The sequence below is a fragment of the Cottoperca gobio genome, chromosome 14 (genome assembly GCF_900634415.1).
Source record: "Cottoperca gobio chromosome 14, fCotGob3.1, whole genome shotgun sequence".
In the NCBI taxonomy this organism is placed as follows: Eukaryota; Metazoa; Chordata; class Actinopteri; order Perciformes; family Bovichtidae; genus Cottoperca; species Cottoperca gobio.
In genome coordinates, this window is record NC_041368.1 from 9,431,732 (window position 1) to 9,454,982 (window position 23,251).

Consider the following 23,251-nt stretch of genomic DNA (forward strand, 5'->3'; position numbering starts at 1 on the left):
TGTTCACTTTTTTAACATCTATGTAATCTCCTGCAGCCCACTGAACATGTAAAGTGCAATGCAAGTTATTAAAGCATTCTTCTTAGTTATATATTCAAAGTAGGACATATTTCTGCTGATCTAGCTCTTTGAGATGAAAACTAATTTTATTAATTGCATCTTCGCAATGTTGTCAAAAGTGTCAATTTAGTAATGACATGGTGGACTGCAGATTGTGTGGAGTCAGGCAGGCTCTGCGCGCACAAAACCCTGGAAGTTAGGAGATCTGATAATTCATCAGTGTGTTGGGAACACAATGATAGGCCTGCTGTTTGCTGAGTCTCAAGTGGCCGCAGAAAAAGTTTCGAGCCGAGACGCGCATCCAATGAGCACCTCCACAGACTTCCCCCCCTCCAAAAGGGAGATTGAGTTTCCATATTTTTTACACATGACGAAAATGCATAAAGTCCACAGAAGGCAGGAGTCGACTCAGCACACACAGGTGGAGAATGGGAATGGGTCATGACCAGGAGGAGTTTGCACTGAGTGGACTTGTACGACCTGCATTGTTTTAGAATCCTGCGCACTGGATCTCTTCCTCCTGATCTGTGGCTCCTACCGCTTCCACTGAGCTTGCATATTCAATATCGTTTTGTTTCCTATGGTGGTCATTGCATTCTTTATTGAATGCAAATATCGTCATGTTTATCAAGAAAAATGTTCTCCTCTACGTTGTGGTCTCACTCTTAAAACTTGTTCGTTGCATGGAAAGTGAACTTTGCTTCCCTATTAGATCGGATAACCACAACAATGACAAGAGGGATTTTGACAACGACGTGGATGTCCTGAATGGAAAATGTGTGCTAAAAATACGAGCTTTCCAGCAGGAATTAGTGATCGATTTACACCAGGACTCTAATTTTATTGCCCCTTCCATTTCTAACCAAGACGCATTCTGGCTCTCCAACACCGACGTCACCACTGACCTGAGCCGGTGTTTTTACTCCGGATACGTGAACGCTGACCCACATTCTTACGCTGCTTTGAGCCTCTGTAAGGGTTTACAAGGTGCATTTGGCTTCCAAGGCTGGGAATATTTTATCAGCCCCGTGCAAAATGACACCACAAGCTCAGAAGGTGCGCATATCATCCGGCGCAGAACCAGCAACAACCTGAAGCTCAATTCGACCTCTAGGTGCGCAGTGGACAGCGACATAAGTCTCCAAGTTGCACAATCGTTGGAGAAGTATAAGCGACTAAAAGATTACAATAATGTGACCGAAACGTTGCTGAAGAGGATGGGGAGAGCCAAAAGGTTCGCTTCAATCCCTAGGTACGTGGAGACGCTGGTGGTGGCGGACGAGTCCATGGCGCAGTTCCATGGAGATGACCTAAAACACTACATTTTGACACTCATGGCAGTGGCAGCGAGGCTCTACAAACACCCCAGTATCCTAAACTCCATCAGTATAGTAGTTGTGAAGATCGTGATTATTTCCGAGGAGGACAAAGGACCCAAGGTGTCTGGGAACGCAGCCATGACATTGCGAAACTTTTGCACTTGGCAAAAAAAGATGAACAAAAACAACGACAAGCATCCAGACTACTGGGACACAGCCATCCTTTTCACTAGACAGGTAAATTGCTTTATGCAGCTGGGTCTGATGTAACACGGCAGAATGTGGTATTTTACTAAACGTAATTACGCACATAAATGCGTTAATCTGAGAAAATTGCTATGCAAATACATTATTTCAAGGTCTAAAATAATGAGGTGATGATAATGATAATAAACATTAATAGTGTTTTTTGTATGTAAGACATGTTTATGTTTGATAAGAGATTAACTTGGTCAGCTAGATGCTGTATTTTACATGACATGCTTGCCTCTCAGCGACTCCTGCTGTGTCAGGTAATTGGTTTGCTTTCAAAACACACTCCCCACCTCTAGTGAACTTAGGGAACAGGCATTCAGTGAGTATCCAGTCCACCAATAACATCACAGCTTTGACACTGAGGCTGGGTCACTGAGGAAATTACTTGAGCCGAACAGAGCAAGAGCCCTGATTGCTCTTCATGGATCCTTAGAGGCTAGTTTTATAGACTTGGAACCTACCTCTGAGTTCTCTCTGCACTCCCAAATATTTGGCAGATGACGCCGGGTCAGAGATTAAGTCTATGCTCAAATTCATTGGCCAGTGTGTAACCCACTGATATATGATGAACTGTCTGCCTTGTGGATACAGGCCGATGTTGAAGACAAACTCAGCAGATTAATGACTGAGAATGATTATGTTTGGATATAGTTCACTCTGCAGTCAAGGGGTCAACTGCAGATGGAATTACAGTCTCAAAGGACCATAATTAAAGAGTCAAAGTAACATAAGAAGGTGCTGAATTACCAGTGACCAATGTCACTAACATTATCCGACACATGATCGTATCAGACCTCAAACAAATGTTTTAACTGTAACTTTGCCAAATGTAAGTGTGACCAGGGAGGAGATTGTGGGAAGTGTCTTGTTTCTCTCAGCCGTTCCCATTCTTCCTCCAGCTGTGGGTTTTCCAGCCCTTCCCACCACCTTGCCTGCTCCTCATTAAACAGGCCCCTGAAGGGAGAGATGGAGGGAGCGGGGGAGTGATGTAGGAGGGGGGAGGTCCCTTTGTGCATGTCACATAGGGACCTGCTCACATACCTGCTCGCCCCAAGTCTGGCACAAGCTGCAGTCAGCCTGCACAGTTGCATCATCTTCACAACACATTCTTCACTCTGTCACACACTTCCTCTCTCCTTCATTCGTTTTGCTTTAAGGCTCCTATGTGCGCACAGCATGCTTTCCCCATTTAGGCCATGACACCTCAAAGATGGGCTGTATTTTCCAGAAAGCTACAAAATCTAGGGTGTTACCAGGTTTTGGTAAACTCCACGTGCAGTCGATGTTATAAACTCTGTAGCCAGTTTAAATGACCGCATCCAACTGCACTGGACCTGTCTACAGACAGTGAGTCATGTGGCTGTAATCTGTGGTATAAAGTAGAAAGACATACGTTACAGGATTCAGTCATTGTTTGGGTTCATATTATATTGGACTGAATGAATTGAACTGTATTTCAGAAGAAGATGCATTTGCCAGGATTGGACCAACAAAGAAAACTTTGCATCAATATGTATGAAAAACAAGTTCCTGCTGATGGAAGTTCATGGAGTGTTCATTTAGAGTGTTCAACAAACAAAATATAAACATTAACACAATCCATCAAACCCATGTTTCAGAGGTCAGATGTTTTCAAAGTGGGAGGCGGGCTTCCCTAGGAGGGCTCCAAACACTTTCAGTGGAGGCTCAGTGAATGGAAGTGGAAAATGATTACATTAGTTAAAAGAAAATCACACAGAATAACCAAATGTGTGTGATTTGGTTTAAGAGATAGTTCAGAGATGCAGGAGTTTGGCTTTAGTAGTTAGATACTGTTGTTAAGACAGGCCTTTTTTATATTTTTGGTGTAGTCAGAAGTTACGTCAAACAGCAATATAAGGCTATCTTGGCTTATTTGGTGAGTATTTATGGGATCAAATAACATTATCATGATCCCATAGGCACGCAGGAATTGAGCGAAACTAAACAAGTAGGTAAAAGGGTGAGGGGGAACCTTTTTTCAAGATTTGTCTGAACAATCTATGCCTGCACTGACATTTCAATTTCCATGCAATAACATTTCAGCTTTATTTATGAATACATATAATATGTAATCGATCAGAATGAGCTCTCCTTCATAAATGGATATACACAATGGTTTTGGGCTTGCTAACATCACATGCAAAACATCCAGGATCTCAACACAGTATAAAATACGAGAGGCCGAACGAATAGGATCATGAAATTATAAGTAAAACTGCCAGGTCTTTTTTTTTAACAAAATATTTTGCCATTCTGTCCTGTAGTGTGCATTCAGACAAATTCACCCCTTCCAGACTAAAAGGGGCTTATTAATAATATTTTACACTTTAGCTTCACAATATATTAAACAAGGCGTCTGCACACATGCGCATTGATAAAAGAGCATTCTGCTTAGTAAAGCAGCTGAAGGTCAAAAAGTCAATGTTCTTAGTCAGTGGTGGTGTTTTGGTTTACCATTGCTTTCAATGGGCATTTAAGGCATGTCCATTGTCTGCTTTTTACCATCCCACAGTACAATTTGCAGGTTTTATGAAGACCAACTCAGTGTTGTCCGGAGGCAACTGTGGTTGTCTTTAAACTCTTTAGCCAGCATGATCGTTGTGTAAAGAATGTTGCAAGTTTACTCAGTTCATTAAGTTACACAGAAAGTTTATTGTATGTGAACATCCAGTATCCAACAAAAGACCCAATCTAACTGTACATCTGACATATTTATTTCTCCTCTGGGAGAGAGGGGGGTGGTTGTACTTTAGCTCACAGCATGTTTGACTTTATTTGCACGATAGATAATGGTTTGAGAAAGGAGAGTACACCCAGATATGTCCAGATGTCGTAAACCAGGTGTATGATACTGCTGTATAGCAGAACTATTTTTCCACTCCTAATAGTATTTAGTTTAAAAAGTACTAACTGAAACTCGGAACAACATGACTGTTATGAATAATGCACCAAAAACACAAACCGCAAAAGGCACCGTGTTAGTTAAATGCATTGAAATTTGCACACAAAATAAAATGGAAATATTTATTTGCGGAGATAACTTGCATATTGTTTTTAATTGTTTTTAAACACACAAAAAGCAAAGATAGATGACAGATATGGGAAGTAGGTCAAATCAAAGAACAAACTCATTGACACCGTCTTGCAGTTTTTGCTCATAAATGGCCTAAGCATTCACATGTCGTCTGCGCACATGAGCACATCTGGACTAGATTTGCGCTGGCCAACAATTGCGGTTTTGTGGTTTATTCTAGGAATGATTTGTCATAGCGCTCAAGGTCTTCACTTGGCACTGTCTTTAATGTGTACATCCAGTACAGAGGAGGATTGCAGGGGTTATGTGACATTAACCCAGTGCTGTGCTTTATCTCTAATAGCTGACCACTATTGGTTTTCTGTGTGTCTGGGGTATGTAGAGACAGAGCTGTTTAGGAGCCAGGCAGATGGGCGGTTCTCTGTGGTGGTTTCTGCAGAAGTTGTCCTGTGATTAGGAGGTTCAGCTCCAAATGGATACTCTCTAAGATTGGGTTTTAAAAACCTTGTGGTGGAGAAATAGGTCATCTGGAAACTCTGCTCTGGCATGGACATGTTATGATTGGGGACAGTTACATTAGCTCATAGAAGAAGGTGTGCTCTAAACACGGCTGACCACTAAAAACACGGAGTGGGTGGTAGCAAGGATGGCTTAACACTATCGCATCTTTTCACAATCTCTAGAAAACAAGCGTTACTGTAATGACAAGACAACTTTAAAAGGATAATTCCAGTTTGTAACAACTCAGGTCTTATTTTCGTAGTTTTGGCCATCACTTCTATAAGTATTGATACCGTTGTACTCACCAAGTTAAATGCTGAGGGCTGGGAACGAGGTGACATTACTAAAAAGAAGTCAGCCAGGGCAAGAAACAGAAAAGTTTCAGACAAACTCCAAGGTTAGAATCAACCAGATTACAATGGTATAACACATAGTAATGAAGGCCAAGGCTACACAAATTGAGGCTCACATTACTGAATCTTTTACTAATTCAAATGATTATATTTTTGTCTAGGACCTGTGCGGGGCCTCCACCTGTGACACTCTTGGCATGGCGGATGTCGGCACCATGTGTGACCCCAAGAGGAGCTGCTCTGTGATCGAAGACGACGGCCTACCTTCAGCCTTCACCACTGCTCATGAGCTCGGTGAGCCAACGGCATCCATCATTCAATACACATTAGTACTGTAATGTTTCCTACAGTGTCACAGATAAAGGTATCCGTGTATTCATGAAAGACATCTGACATCTCGTCCCCTCTCCACAGGACATGTGTTCAACATGCCACACGACAATGTGAGGGCCTGCGAGGACGTGTTTGGGAAACTGCAGGAAAACCACATGATGTCTCCCACTCTCATTCAGATCAACCGCACCAGCCCCTGGTCCCCCTGCAGTGCTGCCATCATCACTGAATTCTTGGACAGCGGACACGGTGAGTTTCCACGACCCCTGACCCCTGACTCCTGTGTTTCACCGCAAGCAGCCTCATAGCGTGATTAAAATGATTAAAATGGTGTGAAGCCAAAGTCAGGACAGACACAAACTATAACTAAAGGGTAATTTCCACAGATTTTAGACATCAAAGTCTGTTTACACATGTTAGGGAGTACTACAGCATATGTGACAAAAATTGTATAAGGCCTTTTGTGGCTCCAGAGGGAGCTGTGTGAAGTCTGATGAATTGCCTTAAGTGACATCACTTGAGTCAGCGTCAGTTGGGTCTGAAGACTGCAAGTTGGAAAATCAACTAAATCTGGAGGTGTGGAGTTAGAAAGAAGTGAGTCCATCAGACATCTGTAGCCCGCTCCTCATCTCTTTTTGAGGCTTGCACCTCAAAGCTACATTAGTTACTATTAGCTTGACACACAAGCGTCAAGTTGAATTGTGGGTAATGCTTGCACTACGTTTTGAAAAGGAAGACGATATCTTGTTTTCGGGATAGAATGTTAAATTGGTGGAGCACAGTGCTTAACAAACATGTAGTTAGGTTCTGATCACATTAGGAGAGCACATACTTATTGCATTATTCATATAAGCAGATCATGACCTCCATGCAGCTGGTGAAGAGCAGCAGGCTCTTCTTTTGACATTTGCTGGGTTTTACTCCATATTTGAGGGTTAACACCTCCTGATTTGCAAGATGACAACAATCATTTGAGGTAAATGCAAGTGAGAGCATGATTGAATTTCACCATCAGTCTATCTTCAAATGTGACATCTGCCTAACCTTGTATAGCACCATGATTTTAGAAAAGAATGGTAAAAGCCAAGAAGAAATTCATTCGGTTGGAGGCAGATTGTTTGCCAAGCAGGCCAGACCACAGGACTTGGCCTCAGAGCAACGCTAAACGTTTATTTTAAAACTGCCCCCACATCTGTCCCAAATTAGAGGGCTTGTTCTGGGGAGAGTCGCCACAGTGGTTTGGACTGAGAGGTGTATCTGCCCAGTGTTTCCCATGCAGGTTTACTCCAAATAGACAAACTTTTTTTCTAATTTCTGTGTCTATTTAAGAGATGGTCTGAGGACAAAAGAACACAAACTGGTCCAGAACGAGACATAGATGAACATTTTTGACTTGACAGGCAGTGATTTCTATCTAACAATGTTGTAACTTGGCTTCTCCTGGCCGTCTGTCAAAAATGTAGACTTCAAAAAGCATTGGGGAGGGAAAAAAACATGTTGCCACATGTTTGAGGCAGTTTTTATGGAGTGCTGTGCCCCAAATTATTTGTAACCTGTTAATTTCTCCACACAACAACAATGACAGCTATTGTTTTCGAAGATAGCTCTTTGTAGTGAGAGTAGGAAGGAAGAGGCTAGGTTTAGCTTATTCAGTGTGGAGTGACTTGTTTATGTAGTATTACTTATTATCAGTTAATCAGTACATTTCTTCTGCCAAATTTGCGGTGAAATGGGAGGAAACTAATTTGCCACAAGTTAGAGCTCATTCACTCACTGCCTTATTATCTGTTGTGAATTCACCGCAACACGAATGGCATAATAAACAGTTCAAAGCAAGCAAACCCATTTTTCCCCCAGTGCAAATGACTTGTTTTGGATGTGTAAATTCCCCATAAGGGTGAGAAGCTGTGTGATAAAAACCTCCTTATGGAAACCTTCTCATCCCTTGATGTTGATCTTTCATGTTTCCAACCACCTGCTCGTCAAACTCTTCCTATTATCAGCCTGTTCCTGGAATTGTTTCTGTGTGCCATTTATTGTAAATGGAGGCCATGCGTTTGACCTTTGAACTGCTTGCTTTCCGCATGTCATTTTGGTTTAAAGCTAAGATGTCATGCTCCGATCTAAAAGTTTAAGTGTATTGTAGTATAACTTTATCCCTGGGTGGGATCAAACATATGAGGATGAGCTTGTGGGTTTTCAGTTTGAGTATGGGATGGGGATGCATGAGTGTATGTTATGTGTCTGTGTGTGGTATGTGGCATGCACTGCATCAAGCTGTACTTCCACTTCAAAGAGCCCAAATCACAAGGGCAATGGCTACTTACTGCCTGCAACCCTCAATCCCACCCACCCACAACACACACACACTTAATGAAAGGAAAGTGGAAATATTGATGCATAAGTATAGAACACATTGTTTTTCATGATTTTGTGGTAATATCTTTGTGAAATATTTGCTATTATTTTAATAAATGGGTGTAAGTGCTTAAAGTAGGTAAAGAAAAGCAATGAAACTAGAGATGACAGTTGGTATCGTCCATTGTGTTGCTCACTGAGTTGCCCTCTTCTAGGGGAATGTTTGCTGGACCAGCCTCCGAAACCACTGGTCCTCCCTGACGTGCTGCCGGGAGCATCCTACGCCCTCATCCGTCAGTGTGAGCTTGCTTTTGGAGAAGGCTCCAAGCCCTGTCCCTTTATGCAACCTCCATGCGGCCGTCTGTGGTGCACAGGAAAATCCAATGGCCATTTGGTGTGTATGACTCGTCACTTCCCCTGGGCAGATGGCACCCACTGTGGGGACAATCAGGTCTGCGACCGAGGGGTCTGCTCCGACAAACGGGTCCAAAATGTGAAGGTAAACAGAGCTCTTGATATCAACATAGGCTGTATTCACACCAGATCATGCATTGCGGCAAAAATGCCAGTCCTCCCATTCCTTTGAATGTGGGTAGTGCGTTTGGGCTACAGTGGTGGGGACCGCAAGGGATGCCGAAAGAAACTGCAGCGGCTCGCACTGAAAGTTGAAACACTTTTGCAATCAATGGCCCATTTTGGCAACACTTCCACAACTTGGCACAAACCTGCACTAATTGCCGCAACGTTTGATTTGGTGTGAAGGCAGCCTTAATTGGGATATGATTAAGGACAGTCTTTGTTGTTATACGTTCTGTAATATGCCACTGGTTTGTGTATTTCCAGGTGGACGGCCGCTGGGGAAAGTGGGGCCCGTTCGGTTCCTGCTCACGCACATGTGGAGGCGGAGTCCAACTGTCTAAAAGACAGTGTAACAACCCAGTTCCATCAAATGGTGGTAAATACTGCCAAGGGGTTCGGGTCAAATACCGCTCCTGCAACCTGTACCGCTGCCCTGACACAGGTACGAGGCATTCAAAACAGACAACTATGTCTACTGACATTTTAGAGCGTTCCCACCTCTCACTTCCTGTACCCTCCCCCTTCCCTTTGTGTAGGTAAAACTTATCGTGAGGAGCAGTGTGCGTCCAGTGGCCGCAATTTCAACAGTAACCGTATCGACCCCTCTGTGGTGTGGGTACCCAAGTACTCTGGAGTGTCCACCGATGACAGATGTAAACTCATCTGCAGGGCTAATGGCACTGGCTACTTCTATGTCCTGGCACCCAAGGTAAACAGCAAGACCTCAAGTGCATTTTCTGCCCTGCCTGAACAAATGTAAAGACAATTTCATTGGTGATGGGACAAAAGTCTAAATAAGTTAAAGTTTTAAGATTTGAGGCCAAGGAACGTGAATATATAGTATGTCAGCCAGCTGCCTCTGGTCTAAGTGCAAAGAGTGAAGGCAGGAATGAAGGAGGGGAGGAAGATAGTTTATTTCTTTCAGATAGGAGGGTGTAGAGTGAGCTTTAGCAGCAGTGAGGCAGAGTCACTTCACACTTCACTCCATCATACCGGCTTAGGAGGAGTAGATAAGAGCGCTCAGGGGACACGTAGCTCTGAATCACGGAGCAGCTGGATGTTTTAACTACAGAGTCATGACTTAGAACCAAAAATTAGTTTACATAGTATTCTGTGCACAGTTTTGCTTAAAACGTGAGCTCTAGTTTGGTTTATTTGGTGTCAGATATATCCTAGGATGGAAAATTGTCTGCGTCAGGGAGCTCACTACCGCAATAAGTGAACTCCTCAGTCACATATTTGCAGACAGACAAGCAGTGAAGCTGATTTAGCCTCACTTTAGAAACTGTCCTCCACATAAAATAGTATCTTACTATATGTCATCCTGGTACTCGTTTGTTCACTGTTTACATTATTTATGTCTGTAACTAATACATTTATGAGGGATAATTTAAACGTTTAGTTTGCCTGCTTTCTTATTAATTAAGAAAACAAGAAGGTATTCTGTATATTGAGCAAACTGTGGATATATTGAAAGAATTACAGGAATCAAAACAGCTATACAAAAGGAAATGGCTTCAATAATTCAAATATATTCCTACCTGGGAATTTTAATAACCTGGAATAAAGATATAAACTAAATTCAACACACAGGGACTGGTATATGAGTCACATTGTGTGTTGGATGCACTGCTGTGTTTGCTTCTTGCAACTAAAGATCTTTGATTTCTTTACTGTATAGTGTATATGAAAATCTAAAATGAAAATGTCTTTGTACACTCCAGGTTGTGGATGGGACTCCATGCTCCCCAGACTCGACAGGAGTGTGTGTCCAAGGAAAGTGCATTAAGGCGGGCTGTGAAGGAAAAATTGGCTCCAACAAGAAGTTTGATAAGTGTGGAATCTGCGGAGGTGATAGCAAGGGCTGCAAGAAGGTGTCGGGACTCTTCACAAAGCCAGAGTGAGTAAAACCTGCATCATCATGGGATAACGCTTACATCATTCTTATTCTTTATTACTTAAACATGAAAGTACAGCATGACGGTGTATTAGGGCCATTGTAGGTTATAAATAAATATACGGAGCCATGGGAGGGGGTAATATTTAGAGAAAAAACTCAGAATTTACGAGATTAGAGTCATACATTTATGAGAAGAACATTTTTTTGGATATTCTGTGAGATAAAGTCATACATTTGCGGAGCAAAAGAAAAGTTGGTCATGGTCATCCACTGCAGGCACAACAAACGGCAACATCTGTGGTGTGATGAGGTTGATCCAACCTGTGAAGCAATGTTGTTCCTTGACAAAAAACACAAATTCTTTTGGAGTTTAGTTCTCGGAAATTCACAACTTTGTTCTCGGAAAATCAGAGTTTGTTCTCGTAAACAATACCCCCTTCCCCGAATTCCGTAACTTTTTTTTTTTTTTTTTACCTAGAATGGCCCTAATACAGCGTTGTATGACAGCATTATCTTCACTATTATAAGCTCTCATTAACTGTTATATGTTTTGGCATGTAGGCATGGCTACAACTTTGTGGTCATGTTACCAGTGGGCGCAGCCAACATAGACATCCGTCAGCGAGGCTACAAGGGAATGAGGAGTGACGACAACTATTTGGCGGTTAAAAACAGCGAGGGCCACTACCTGCTCAATGGGAACTATGTGGTGTCAGCTGGAGAGAGGGACATCATTGTGAAGGGAAGCCTGATGCGCTACAGTGGCACGGCCGGCCTCTCAGAGACCCTGCAGGCCGTAAAGCCTTTGGGAGAATCCCTGACTGTAGAGGTGCTGTGTGCAGGCCAAATGACGCCGCCTCGAATCCGCTATTCCTTCTACCTCGCCCGTCAGACCAAGGAGGACAAGACTCTGAAGAAGGACGGGCGTGTAAACTCCCATAACAGTGTCCTGGCTGAGGATAGTGTCAAGGAAAAGGGGGGAGACACCCTGAAGAAGTCTTATATCATGGAGGATCCCACTCTTGGGAAATGGATATCCACAGGTTGGGACCAGTGCTCAGTGACGTGCGGAAGTGGGATCCAGAGGAGGATGGTTCAGTGTCTGAGACTGGACGGGAGGCCAGGGTTGGACTGTGATCCTTCACAAAGACTCCCAGCCACCAGGATTTGTGGGGACCCCTGTCCTGAGTGGCATATTGGGCAGTGGTCACCTTGCTCCAGAACCTGTGGGAAGGGCTTCAAGAGACGACCGTTGCACTGCAAAACCCAAAATGGGCATCTGCTCCCAAGGGACCACTGCACTGGCTTACGCAAGCCACAGGAGCTGGACTTCTGTAACTTAAGGCCTTGCTAGTAACTAAAAACCTATAAACTACAAATCTTTGTTGTGTTTTAAATGGACTAAATTGAATCAACCTGCAAGTATCACACACACACCGTGTCTGTCGGGTGCAGATTTTTCCACCTGCATCATGGGACGCTTGCTTGGAAGAACCAAGAAAATATTGGAAGGAGAGTGAAAGTCGCAGGATGAATGCTGGAAGATATTTTTCACTGCCATCACTCTGACTTCAAAAGACTATATCCAGGTCTAACTATGATTCTGGCAAAATAACATTATAGAAGGTCAAATAAAATGTAGTTGAATCTACAAATGTCCCATTTGCAAGCAATCAATCAAGATTACCTTATGAGTCTGGAACCCATTTCATGTCACACTATTTTGACTGTTCAGGTTTCAAAGTTTTATTTGAGTCTTGCAAAAAGATGAGTGAAGCCTTCTGATGTCCAAGAAATTCTTCCATTTTTCAAAAAGCAAATACACCAGGATTGACGTGCATAACTTTTCACAAACTGGACTAAAATGTAATGCCCACAACACTTCACACAGAGTCATCTGTCCATCTAATGATTAACATTATGTGTGCTCTTCATCTGCCATCTTAAAGGCGTTTCTTCAGGGAATCTTTTAAAATCATGGAATTGATAAAAAAATTAAACAGATCTCATAATTTATGTCATTGTACATAAGCTGCTGCTGCTGCATTGCTCCTACAATGCAAGTTAAAGAATCGTTCACGCTTGAATGGCAGACATTCTGTTTTTAGCCTCTCAAATATGTAGATGTCCTGCTATTCTCTGTTTTATATCATATTAAACTGAACATCTTTGGGTTTTGGACTGACAAAACAAGACATTTAAAGACATCACCTTGGACTTTGAGAAACTGGGATGGACATGTTTCACTTGTTTCTGACATTTTATAGACCAAGTGATTAAATCAAGAAAATAATCGGCAGAGTAATCGATAATTAAAATAATCGTTAGTTGCAACCCTAGTTGGTTAACACCTTTAGCTAATCAACATTGGATAGATTTCTACAGTAACAACCACTGTATGATTTTACTAAAGCTTTCAAAGAAACAAACAATACCGATGCAGCCAGCATTTATTTTCCAAATATACAAAGCTGTAGACATTAATCTTCTGCAGACTTCACTTAGCACCAGGCATGGAAACAGTTAAAATTAGAATCTGAAGCCACACGGTGGCTTTCATGACAGATCTGACTAAACAAATCAGGGCAGGAGACAATGGCTAGTGGTCATTTCATGAGGCTGCACCCAACATTGCAGATAAGGGCTTAGCCTGATATAACACACACATACTAACATGCATGCACAGACACATACTGTGTTCAATTCCCGGCTCCTGTGTTCAGCACGTTTGATTGCTTCCTTCATTTCCTTTATCATTCCCCCTCAACGATTGGCTTCTCATTGGCTGTTCAGCTATGCTAAGTCATGCCTGTCTGGCACAGTTACCACAGATAACTTATTATCAATGAAACGATAAAGCAGAAGGGGGAAGAAAAGCTGGCAAGCCCTCTGTTATGCTGTACAGAATGTATGTTTTTCTGGATCTCCTTGTTCATGGCCTCACAGCCCGAGCCAAGCTGTTCTTTCTAGACACTTGTTGAAATCCTGTAATCCATTATATTCTTGTTTTGTTAAAGGTGCCACATTGTCCAGTCTAACATCCAACTACAGGATGGATCCAGTGTTAGTTGGATCATCATTTTTATTTTTTATCAGCTTTTGCACTTTGTACAGCAAAAGAAACCTATGACCTACATGGGCTGTATTGTATACTATGTATATATTTATTCAGCTCTGTGAAAAAATGTAAATACTTTTTAGATCTTTTTTTTTTTTTTTTTACAGGCATTTGTAATTGTCTTTGACTTCAGTGTATTTATTCCAAAAATAAAGCCATTCATGTACAGTTATAACTAATACTGCATTTTATTTTCCTGTTCTGCAATGATTTAATATCAAGGCCTGGTCACACATATTGCTGCAAATTCAATTAATTCCAATGCAATTTCCGCTATCAGTAGATTTACTCGTGGGGGTGGGGTAGATTCAGGCAAGTCACAAGAATATTTTTATTTATATACACCGCAGAAACATAACAGAAGTTATCTCATGACACTTTTCATAAATAACATGGCTAGACAGTACACTTTCATTTACAGAGACCCAATTGCATTCCCCCATGAGCAAGTGCGACAGTGCCAAGAGAAAAACTCCCCTAAATTCCTGTTCATTCATACTTTTGACTTAGTTAGGGTGTAAAGTCAACACTAGAGCCTTAGTAAATACTAGTTAGTTTGTAACTAAATCAGCTACTAAAATTGGTTGATTACTTGTTACGTTAAGTCATAACTAAGGCAAGTGTTCAATCAACGATCAAAGATAGAGTTCCATTGTCATGGTTACCGTGTGCATTAGGCTACCTTTCTGACTGGCATGAGCCACTTGTCATAAAAGCACATCGTAGTAAGCTAGATCACTATTGAAATATCCTATCAATAAATTCAGTCTCGAAAGAATTACTGTTTCCAAATAGCATGCAAATAATGAAAAAATTATGCAGTGTGGGAGAAAAACTGCTGTCTTACTATTAGTGAGTAGCCTTCTGTGACATGTTATGATTTACACCTAACATAGGGCATGTGTAACTATTTAGTTGTTACTTAAAAGTTATGTTGTAACTTATCTCTGTGGTGCAAGTGCTTTTATTTTAGTAATGCAAAGACCCCCGCTTGCTGCTGGCGAGACTACAAAATGAAAGGGGCCTTCACAGCACAATAGCCATGTTGCACTATTCACTTTTATTTAACCTCCTCTGTTTGAGTATAACCATCTCCACTAAAGAGCAATTGTTAGCACAGCTATGAGACAGGAGGCCATGGTAAAAGATATGCCTTTTACATTGGGCTAACTGTTTGAATTTGTTGTCCTGGTAGCAACCAAGCTAAGCTAACTAGCTAACAAGCTTACTAGCTGATCTCATCAGATCAGACAGCTTTATTTTTTTTATCTTCATTGAATTATCAAAATGTAAACAGTTCAAGAACATGGAGAATCTCAGAGTGTCTAGCTAATGTGTTAAAAGTCACTAGGCACCAAGCTTCCAGAATTAAACATTTTGTGAAGCATCTTTAACACCACAAGAAAGTCCAGTTGCCCTTTGTGGTGGCAATTAAAAAATGAATCACCTTCCTGCAAGAAAGGAACACATATAGAAGTTAGAGCTTTGGTATTATTTAATGAAGAGTTAAAACTGTTTACAGAATTAAATACATTTCAGCTGAGAGGACAGATAGCCTGCAGCCACGTATGCTACAAGTATCTGACCATGAGTAACAAGAAACACAAGTCATTTATACAGTAGAATTGCATGGGCAGGATCAGGTAATACACATTTCTGTCAACTAAATGGGAAGAAAAGGCACAGAGACATCACACAAGTTAACTACAACTGTTAGCATCCGTCTGCTAATTGCCTGACAATGGTCAAAGTGGCGCCTTACTGTCTGTCAAATGCTAGCAGACACAGGGACATCAGATATGTGTATGACAAGAGATAGAAAACACAGGGTTAGTGACTGTAAGGCCAAACAACTTTATAGAGATAAAATATAAGATGACTATATGATGAATTTCCACGACACCCTTGACTTGTAGATAATATTAACCTTCAAATATCACTGCTGATGAGGGACATGTATCAGAGTCTTTTGAAATTAAGCATTTAAAACCTGAGAAATCAAGAATTTCTGAACATAAGAAAGCCACATTTGTCCATAAGTTACTCTAGATTCTAGAGTAACTTATGGACAAATGTGGCTTTCTAGAGTTTGGCTAGAAAGCTATGGCTTTTTTGGAAAGCTATGGCTTTCTAAAGTCTAGAAGGTTTGAAGGAATGCTATATACACTAAAGAGCCTTTCTTCAGCTAAAGTAATGCATAGTTTTTGCCAAAAGTGTAGGCTATAATACTGCCAGAGGGAGTAAAATGACAGAATGCATGCTGAGCAAACTTGAAGGAAGGGTCAACATTAAAATTAAACAGAAGAAAGAGAGGAAGCAGATGAAGTGTGGACTATGAAACATGTGCCAGAACATATGCCCAAGTTCTCTGCTTCCCTTCTGTGAAATATCCAAATTAATTACCAGCTCTCACATGTGCAGCCACAGTAAGTGCATAGGTGAGATGGGTGGCCAGCGTGCCTTGTAGCAGTTCCCCGTAGCCTATAAAATCTACTTTGCCGTGCATTTGTTTCACGGTCAACATTTCAGTCATGCAACTACAGATGTTTTCCACCGGATGATGCGGATTCATTCTCCCTGTCTGTGTCTATGACCAGTCCAAAAATGCAGCTGTGTGTGAGAAGGTGGAAATTTTGAATTGTGCAATTCTGACATGATGACTTATGCATGTCTGAGGACTTTGAGAAAAAGGTCAGAGTGTAGCATGGGAGGTCTTGTGTCAGATATTTTTTTTTGCAGTGATATGTCAAAAAGGCTGAATAGTCTGACCTACATAAGAGCAGATAGAGGAAAACCTGGAGGAGAGCCAATGGAAATATTTATTTGTTCCCCTAGTTGCCTCTTGCCTGGGTTTATACTCATATCCAGTTGCAGGATTGATGGCTTTAATTGAGCCAGACTCCTTATCAAAAAGAATGTTTGGCTTCACCAGCTTCTCTCAAATGAAGTTTTGATTTGGAAAAATAAATCTCAAACATTGGGAAACAAATTGTATATTTGAACCAAATGCCAAGGAATAATGATCTCAGTCTCTAACACATTGTGTAGTTTATTTAATACACATTTCCATTAGAGTGGTACTAACTTTTATGGAAGGACAGAACATTAGCAACATCAATTCTCCAATGAAGTGGAGGGAGGAACCACTCCTTAATAAAATGTTAGAAAAAAAGGTTTAAAACTTAATTGAAAGAGAAAACAAAGACGAACAGTTAAGTTCTGGAACAAACTGCCCTTTCTAAGCATCCATCAGATACAGATGGACTTCCTCACTTTTGCCATCCTTACTGTAATTATGTGTGCACACTTCCTGTGTGTTTAAGGATTTGTCCCAAACATTTATCTCCAAATACAGTGGTTTAGATAATCTGGTGCCTTGTTTACAACCCATCTGATCATTAAAGCACTTGTGTTTTTTCGCCAAGTCTGATTTTATTGTATCAATGTCAGTGTTCCCAGATCTCAGTAATTTCTTTGGTGAGTACAGTATTATCATAACTAGACAAAGCTACTAAAATAAGGCCCAACTTTTAATAAATCGAATATATCTTTGGTCCTTGGGCAAAGCACTGAACCAATTGCTCCTACATACAGAACTACTACCATTTAATGAGTAGACAAACTAAGTCCTGCTTTACTCACCACAGCTGCAAAGGCTTGACATTGAGCCATAATCTTGACTAGCTTGGTAAACCATCAGTGCATCAATGCATTTCCTGTTATAAAAAAATAGCCCATAACTCTACATTCTTTTGCTCCCTTTAATAGTTCCCCTGCCAAGGAAGGGCTTACCCCTAATTAGTGAAACCATTAGAAACTGGCGAAGGCCTGAGAGTTTCTGTAAGTAATTAGGGTGAAAAGCCATAGTGACACACTTTCTATGTGGCGTCTTCTGTCTGATCAGCAATAGATTTTTGTTTTTGCAGCTATTGCTGAGTCAGATGGACTGCACACCGCAGACCATTTTAAAGATATCCACTCTCAAAGCAGTGCTTTGTACACTGTCCATGTGAGTTTGAATGGGTACATGGAAAGGCCCAATGAGCAGCCTCATTAATGTGCATCTCTGAGGAGGTCTGCTGACTGCAGCAGGAAGAGGATCTGTCTGCAGACAATAGTGATGACAGATCTACAGCTGACCTCTGCTCATGGAAAACTATTCAAATGATTCAGCTAAGTGTGGCTGAGTTTTTTTTGTTTATTGTGTGGTTGTGGCTTTGTCAAGTAACAAACAAATTATCTGAGCACAACATAATTTAGTCCTCTGCTGCCCTATTGAACCGAGTATCTACAAAAAAGCAAAGTTGAAAGGATTCATATCATTCATATCTGTACATTAATTACGAAGCTACCATTGGAAATTTAGCTTAGCACAAAGACGTGAAACAGAGACAGCTATATGGCTCTGTAACATTACTGGTTACTGTTTGGGAGTCTCCAATCTCCAAATTATGGATCATTTTTGTACGATCAAACAAAGAAACATACAAAGTGTTCATTAGTGAGCTTTAGAGGTGCTGAATTTTGTTACCTTTGGACCGAGGCTAGCCTTTTTCCCCAATTTCCAGTATTTGTGCTAGGCTATGTTAGCTGGGTGGTGCTGCTACTAGCTTCATATTTAGCGTACAGACAAAAAAGTTGAATCAATGTTCCCATCTAATTCTCTCAGTCAGATGGGAAAGATCATGTGTTTAATACCTAATAATTAATGTCTCAATCTGGGATCCATTTGTTTGATACTTGCCGCTAACAGTCTCATGTAAACATTCACACTCTAGTCATGTGGAAACTTTGCACGAAAGCTTTCTGATACCTCTGTTGATAGATCAACAGTCGACCCTGGTGACACAATGTGATTGCAGCAACGTGGCTCAGCTCCAAGCCTTACAAAGATAGCTTGGTCACCTGTCACTGAAACACTCACCTTTGACCTTGCTTGAGAGGAAACATGTATGAGGATAAATGGGACAGAGATTAGCACAAATTCCAAAATCTGCTCTACTTTTTCCTCATTATTGTCTTCATTGAGTAAGCTAAAAGTAATGTTCAAAAAGTGAACATTTTTGGCCCCAATCTGAATGTCTGGTTTATAATAGATTTTTGAAGAAAAAAATCCCTAAAAAAGGACAGAAAACAGTCAGCTGCAGGGAGTATTTTGTAGATCAGAAGAGATAAACCCCCAACTTCAGCGTGAACCTGTTTGTGTGGCATGTCTGTGTGAGGATAGGGTCACTGAGGACATTCCTTTGGCCAGAGCCTAATATTTACTAAATTTCAGAGCATTTAAGACGAGTAATGACCACATTCTGAACCCAAGCATTTAGTGTCTGAATGCAAAGCTTTGATAGTAGGTTACACAATGCAGACATTTTAGCCTTTATCCATGATGTACATGAGATTAGGCCAGTGAGAGTACAGACACCAGACACTACAGAAAACAACAGCCTTTTTACCTGTTTGCAATGGGAATGATTGGACCTGTTCCCTTTGATGTTAAGCCTGGCATTATAAAGAAAGAGCTGCTGAGGGGCATTTTGCATAATCTACAGCGGTATCAGTACAGAGCCAACAATGGCACCAGCCTCTAGTTTCAGCTTCATGTGAACTTAAGACGTGTGCTTTCTTGAGTGTGTTGCGTGACAACAGCAAGCGTTTATATTTGACGTAGGAAAAAACAGAGCGGGGTTAAAGATGACAGACTTCTGGTCGATACTAGTGTGTGCAAATGTGTTTCTTTTAGTTGGACGGTCAATGCAATGATCTCAGTTCCTGTGCAGTCTCACTGTCCACATAATCATCTGAATCACTGACATTCTGCAAAAAAAAAAGGGGGATTCATAAAGCTAGACACTTTCATCGGGGTTCAGTTGAGATGAGGCCCAATAAACGACATTCTCCATTTCCAAACGTGATGCTTTCTTTCCTTCGTAAGCCTGCTGTATGACAGTTGGAAACCTCTGACTGACCTCCAGTAAGGCTGAAGCAAAAAGAATGCAGTGTAACCAGCATTGGTTTGTGAATACAGGTGGGTTTTTCTCATTATAGAGAATTAAGGGTAGGAAGGAATTGATTAGGAATAAGTACAGCTGTTTTTGCATTCACAACTATTCTTCAGTTAAAGGTTCAGCTAGAAGCCAGACTATCGGCCTGGAGGGTGTAAATAGCCAAAGATACCTTGATTCACCTCTTCTGGAGAAAGAAAAATGTTTCTATTGGAGAGAGGTTATTATTAGAAATTCGAACACTTTGCTTAAATAGAAGTATATTTTAGGATGATTTAGGACATTGTTTCCCAACATCTTTAGCTTGCGACCCCTTACAACAAGGCAATGGCTGCCGTCAGTGGTTGTTTGTATGTTCATTTTCACTTATTCAATGGAGAATGTCCAAGAAAAGTCATAATTTATGGGGTTATTTTATGGTTACTGTCCTGTTAATCATCTCAGGGGTCTTAACCCCCAGGTTGGTAACCGCTGTTTTAGAGAGAAGCCCTTCTGTTTACTGATCCTCTCCCATTTGTCAGTGTTTGAATTTATGTTGCAATTCCCCTCATCGGTACTGCATATGGACTGGAGTTATTCAAGAAGTGTCTGTAGCAATTCCAACACAGCAAAATGTATACAACTTAGATGCTGGAAAATGACCATTTATGGTTTCCATTCGAGTTTTAGGGGCGTCAATGTATTGGAAGGTGTGTGTTTGATGATAAATGACTTCAGTTTATCTGTTCAAGCCAATGGTGGAATGTACATTTTTGTGCTTGAGTATTGAGTTGTTGATATTCAGACGAGCAAAAACTTGAGCAAGAGTGGTCCGTATGCATCAGTGTATATGTCGATGTTCAAACACAAAACTCCTGTAGCGCAGCCAGCTGAACATTGCTTCAGTGCAGCTGTATGAGAAAAACTTTAATGTTTCATTTGAGTTGCTCATCCAAAGACACCATCAGAGCTAAATCTGGGGTTTCATATTCCATTTACTCTAATCAAGAGGTTTTTAAGGTCCCAGAATGAAGAGAGTGATTGAGTAGAACCATGTGTGTCTTTATGAGAGGGGATATGGTAAGTACCCAAAAGTGGGGGGCTTGTTTTAGAGTTCTGACATTTATTCTTCACACTATAATTTGGTTCACAAAGACAAACCCAGGCGAATGAAAAATATGGCATCAATCATGGAGCTGTGATCAAAGTCACAGAGTGTATACAGAACGCTGGAAGAGCAGGACACGATCTGGCTGCTTTGGCCGCTCATAATCGTACTCATGAATGTTTTGGGTGGTCTAGCTGCTTTGGGTCCTTTGTTTAACCCGAACTGAGAGCAACGTGCCCAGGAATAGTCCATTGGTAGCTGGCCAGAACATGACAAGGAGTTACCTTTTTGCAAAGAAACGCAACCTGTAAATCATCAGGAGAATGAAAGTATTGCGTGTGCATAACATATTCATGTGATGGTTTCATTTGTATCAATGTAGAGCAAACTTTCTCCCTCCTTGTGTTTCTAGCTGGCTGTGCATCCTGGTTTCAACAGGGAATTCTAATGATACTAGCGAGCCATTTGGGGGAAACAAAATGGCAAGGTTTTCCTTATAATGTGACATGTTTCTGGCGAAGACAAATAATCTGCTGAATTTCAAAACGTCACATTATGCCTTTAACCTTGGCCCAGAAGAGAAGTAAAGTCCTGCTGCCTGTGGTTTGTATGTGTTTGGATTTCGGCCACATCAGTCTGGCCCCGCCAGTCCCCAAAGACTGAGTTCATTTCTCATTGACTAAACATCTTCCAGGGAGCAGCGAGAGGATGAAGTCATATGACGCTATAAACCTATAAAACTGAGTGTTTAGTAGGAGCAAGGCCATTTTATTCAACTATATCTCTGTCTGAATCAAAATGTGGATTACAATGTGCAAGAGATAACGTGGCATTATGAGAGTTCATGCCCAAACTTTAAGTCTCTAATCTCTAAATGAGCAGTTGAGAGCTCTAATCATAAATCATGATTTATGAAGAGCAATCAAGGCCAGAATCCCACTAATGCAAACCTGATGTGGGAAAAACACCCTAAAACATGCCTGGAAAATGCATCAAATCTGTTCACAACACACACAAGGTCATACGCTGTCAAGGCGGATAATACAATCATGTAAGTGGGTTCAGACGTAAAGTCATATTCTGCTCAGTGAGATAAGTAAGAAAAACACAATGTTGCGTCAACTTTTTTTTTTATGGGCCGACATTGTGACATAACCCTGACGTTCAGGTCAACATGACATGCTGATATGTGAGTAGATGTTTTCTAATGAAACCTGTCCAACACCCAGGGAAAACAACAGAACAAAGAATACAAATGAGAAGCAAAAAGAGAAACTGGATGAACATTTCCAGCAGAACAATGTAAAAGAGCAGCAGAGCTTATTCCTCCTTCATTGCCAGCATGGGGTGAATGCATATCAGAAAAGCATCGCAAGTGAGGTCATTAATCGTGGGAAGGGATATATACCAAATGTCCCTGCAGCTCTCTTTCAAGTTATGCCAAAGTGTATGGCAAGCATCATCGTGTTTCCAATCTCATTATTTAAATTAATTTTGTGCTATTTCCTTGATCAAGCTTCAATCACATCAAAAATTAAATGAATAAGAAAAAACAAAGCTCTCCTGCAGTCTACCACAATGAAGGCGTGCCAAAAGTATTATGATATAAAAATATGTTTGATAGTTATTTTCCATTTGCAAATGTGCAATGATTTCTGGAAGCGTGCAAACCAGACACCAGACATGATAGATTATTTTCAGGTGCACCTCTGTTTTTTTTGGTGCTTGAGTCTCTATGAGTATTTAATCCTGTGAGGCTGATTTATCAAACCAGCCTCAGATGCTCATTCTCCAGCTGTGAATCTCAAAGATCGACATCAGTAATGATTGATGTTGCGATGATGAATAGTGTCTGTTTTGCTCTCTATGTTCCTATTGAACTGAAGTAGACCAACAACTGTGATATGGCTGATTGCCAGAGGGCTCGGGGGCAGATTTGAAACAACCTGTAAATGCTCATATCCAGGGAGACAGAGAGGAAGGTGTAGACAGGCTTTACAAGAAGACGCAGTATTTCATGCACTGAATGCCTGTGTGACACCTTTTTTACATATGAAATTTAACTCTTCACATCCTACAGAATAAAGGTCAGTAAAAATGTATTTGAAACAAAAGTATAGTCATGCAGCTTTCAAGATGGAAAAGACCTTGAATTAAAATTCACCATAAAAATACTGATTAATATAAGTTTAAAATGGTACAACTCTCAAATGATTAATGGTGTTGTATTCCCTAGAAACATAGTGTGGTGGGTACTGATTAAAGATTAAAAGAGGGTAGCACTTCACTTTCCTGAAATAGATCCTTTTATTTAGGCTAAATGCTAACGCC

At 41.0% G+C, this 23,251-nt stretch overlaps 1 protein-coding gene across 1 annotated transcript; it reads left to right on the plus strand.

Moving 5' to 3' along the window:
* The first annotated feature begins 680 nt into the window (after positions 1-680).
* On the plus strand, positions 681-12,925 carry adamts15a (ADAM metallopeptidase with thrombospondin type 1 motif, 15a). The gene is made up of 8 exons (XM_029448190.1): positions 681-1,616; positions 5,705-5,837; positions 5,958-6,125; positions 8,450-8,733; positions 9,078-9,255; positions 9,350-9,522; positions 10,538-10,713; positions 11,275-12,925. The coding sequence occupies exons 1-8, from the start codon at positions 681-683 to the stop codon at positions 12,065-12,067; spliced, it is 2,841 nt and encodes a 946-aa protein (XP_029304050.1). The 3' UTR covers positions 12,068-12,925.
* The last annotated feature ends 10,326 nt before the right edge of the window (positions 12,926-23,251 follow it).

Bases quoted from the DNA above. Each gene is read 5' to 3' on its own strand.
- adamts15a (XM_029448190.1), top strand. From the start codon at position 681: ATGTTTATCAAGAAAAATGTTCTCCTCTACGTTGTGGTCTCACTCTTA. The intron at 8,734-9,077 runs GTAAACAGAGCT...GTGTATTTCCAG, and splicing joins AACGGGTCCAAAATGTGAAG to GTGGACGGCCGCTGGGGAAA. The intron at 9,523-10,537 runs GTAAACAGCAAG...TGTACACTCCAG, and splicing joins TCTATGTCCTGGCACCCAAG to GTTGTGGATGGGACTCCATG.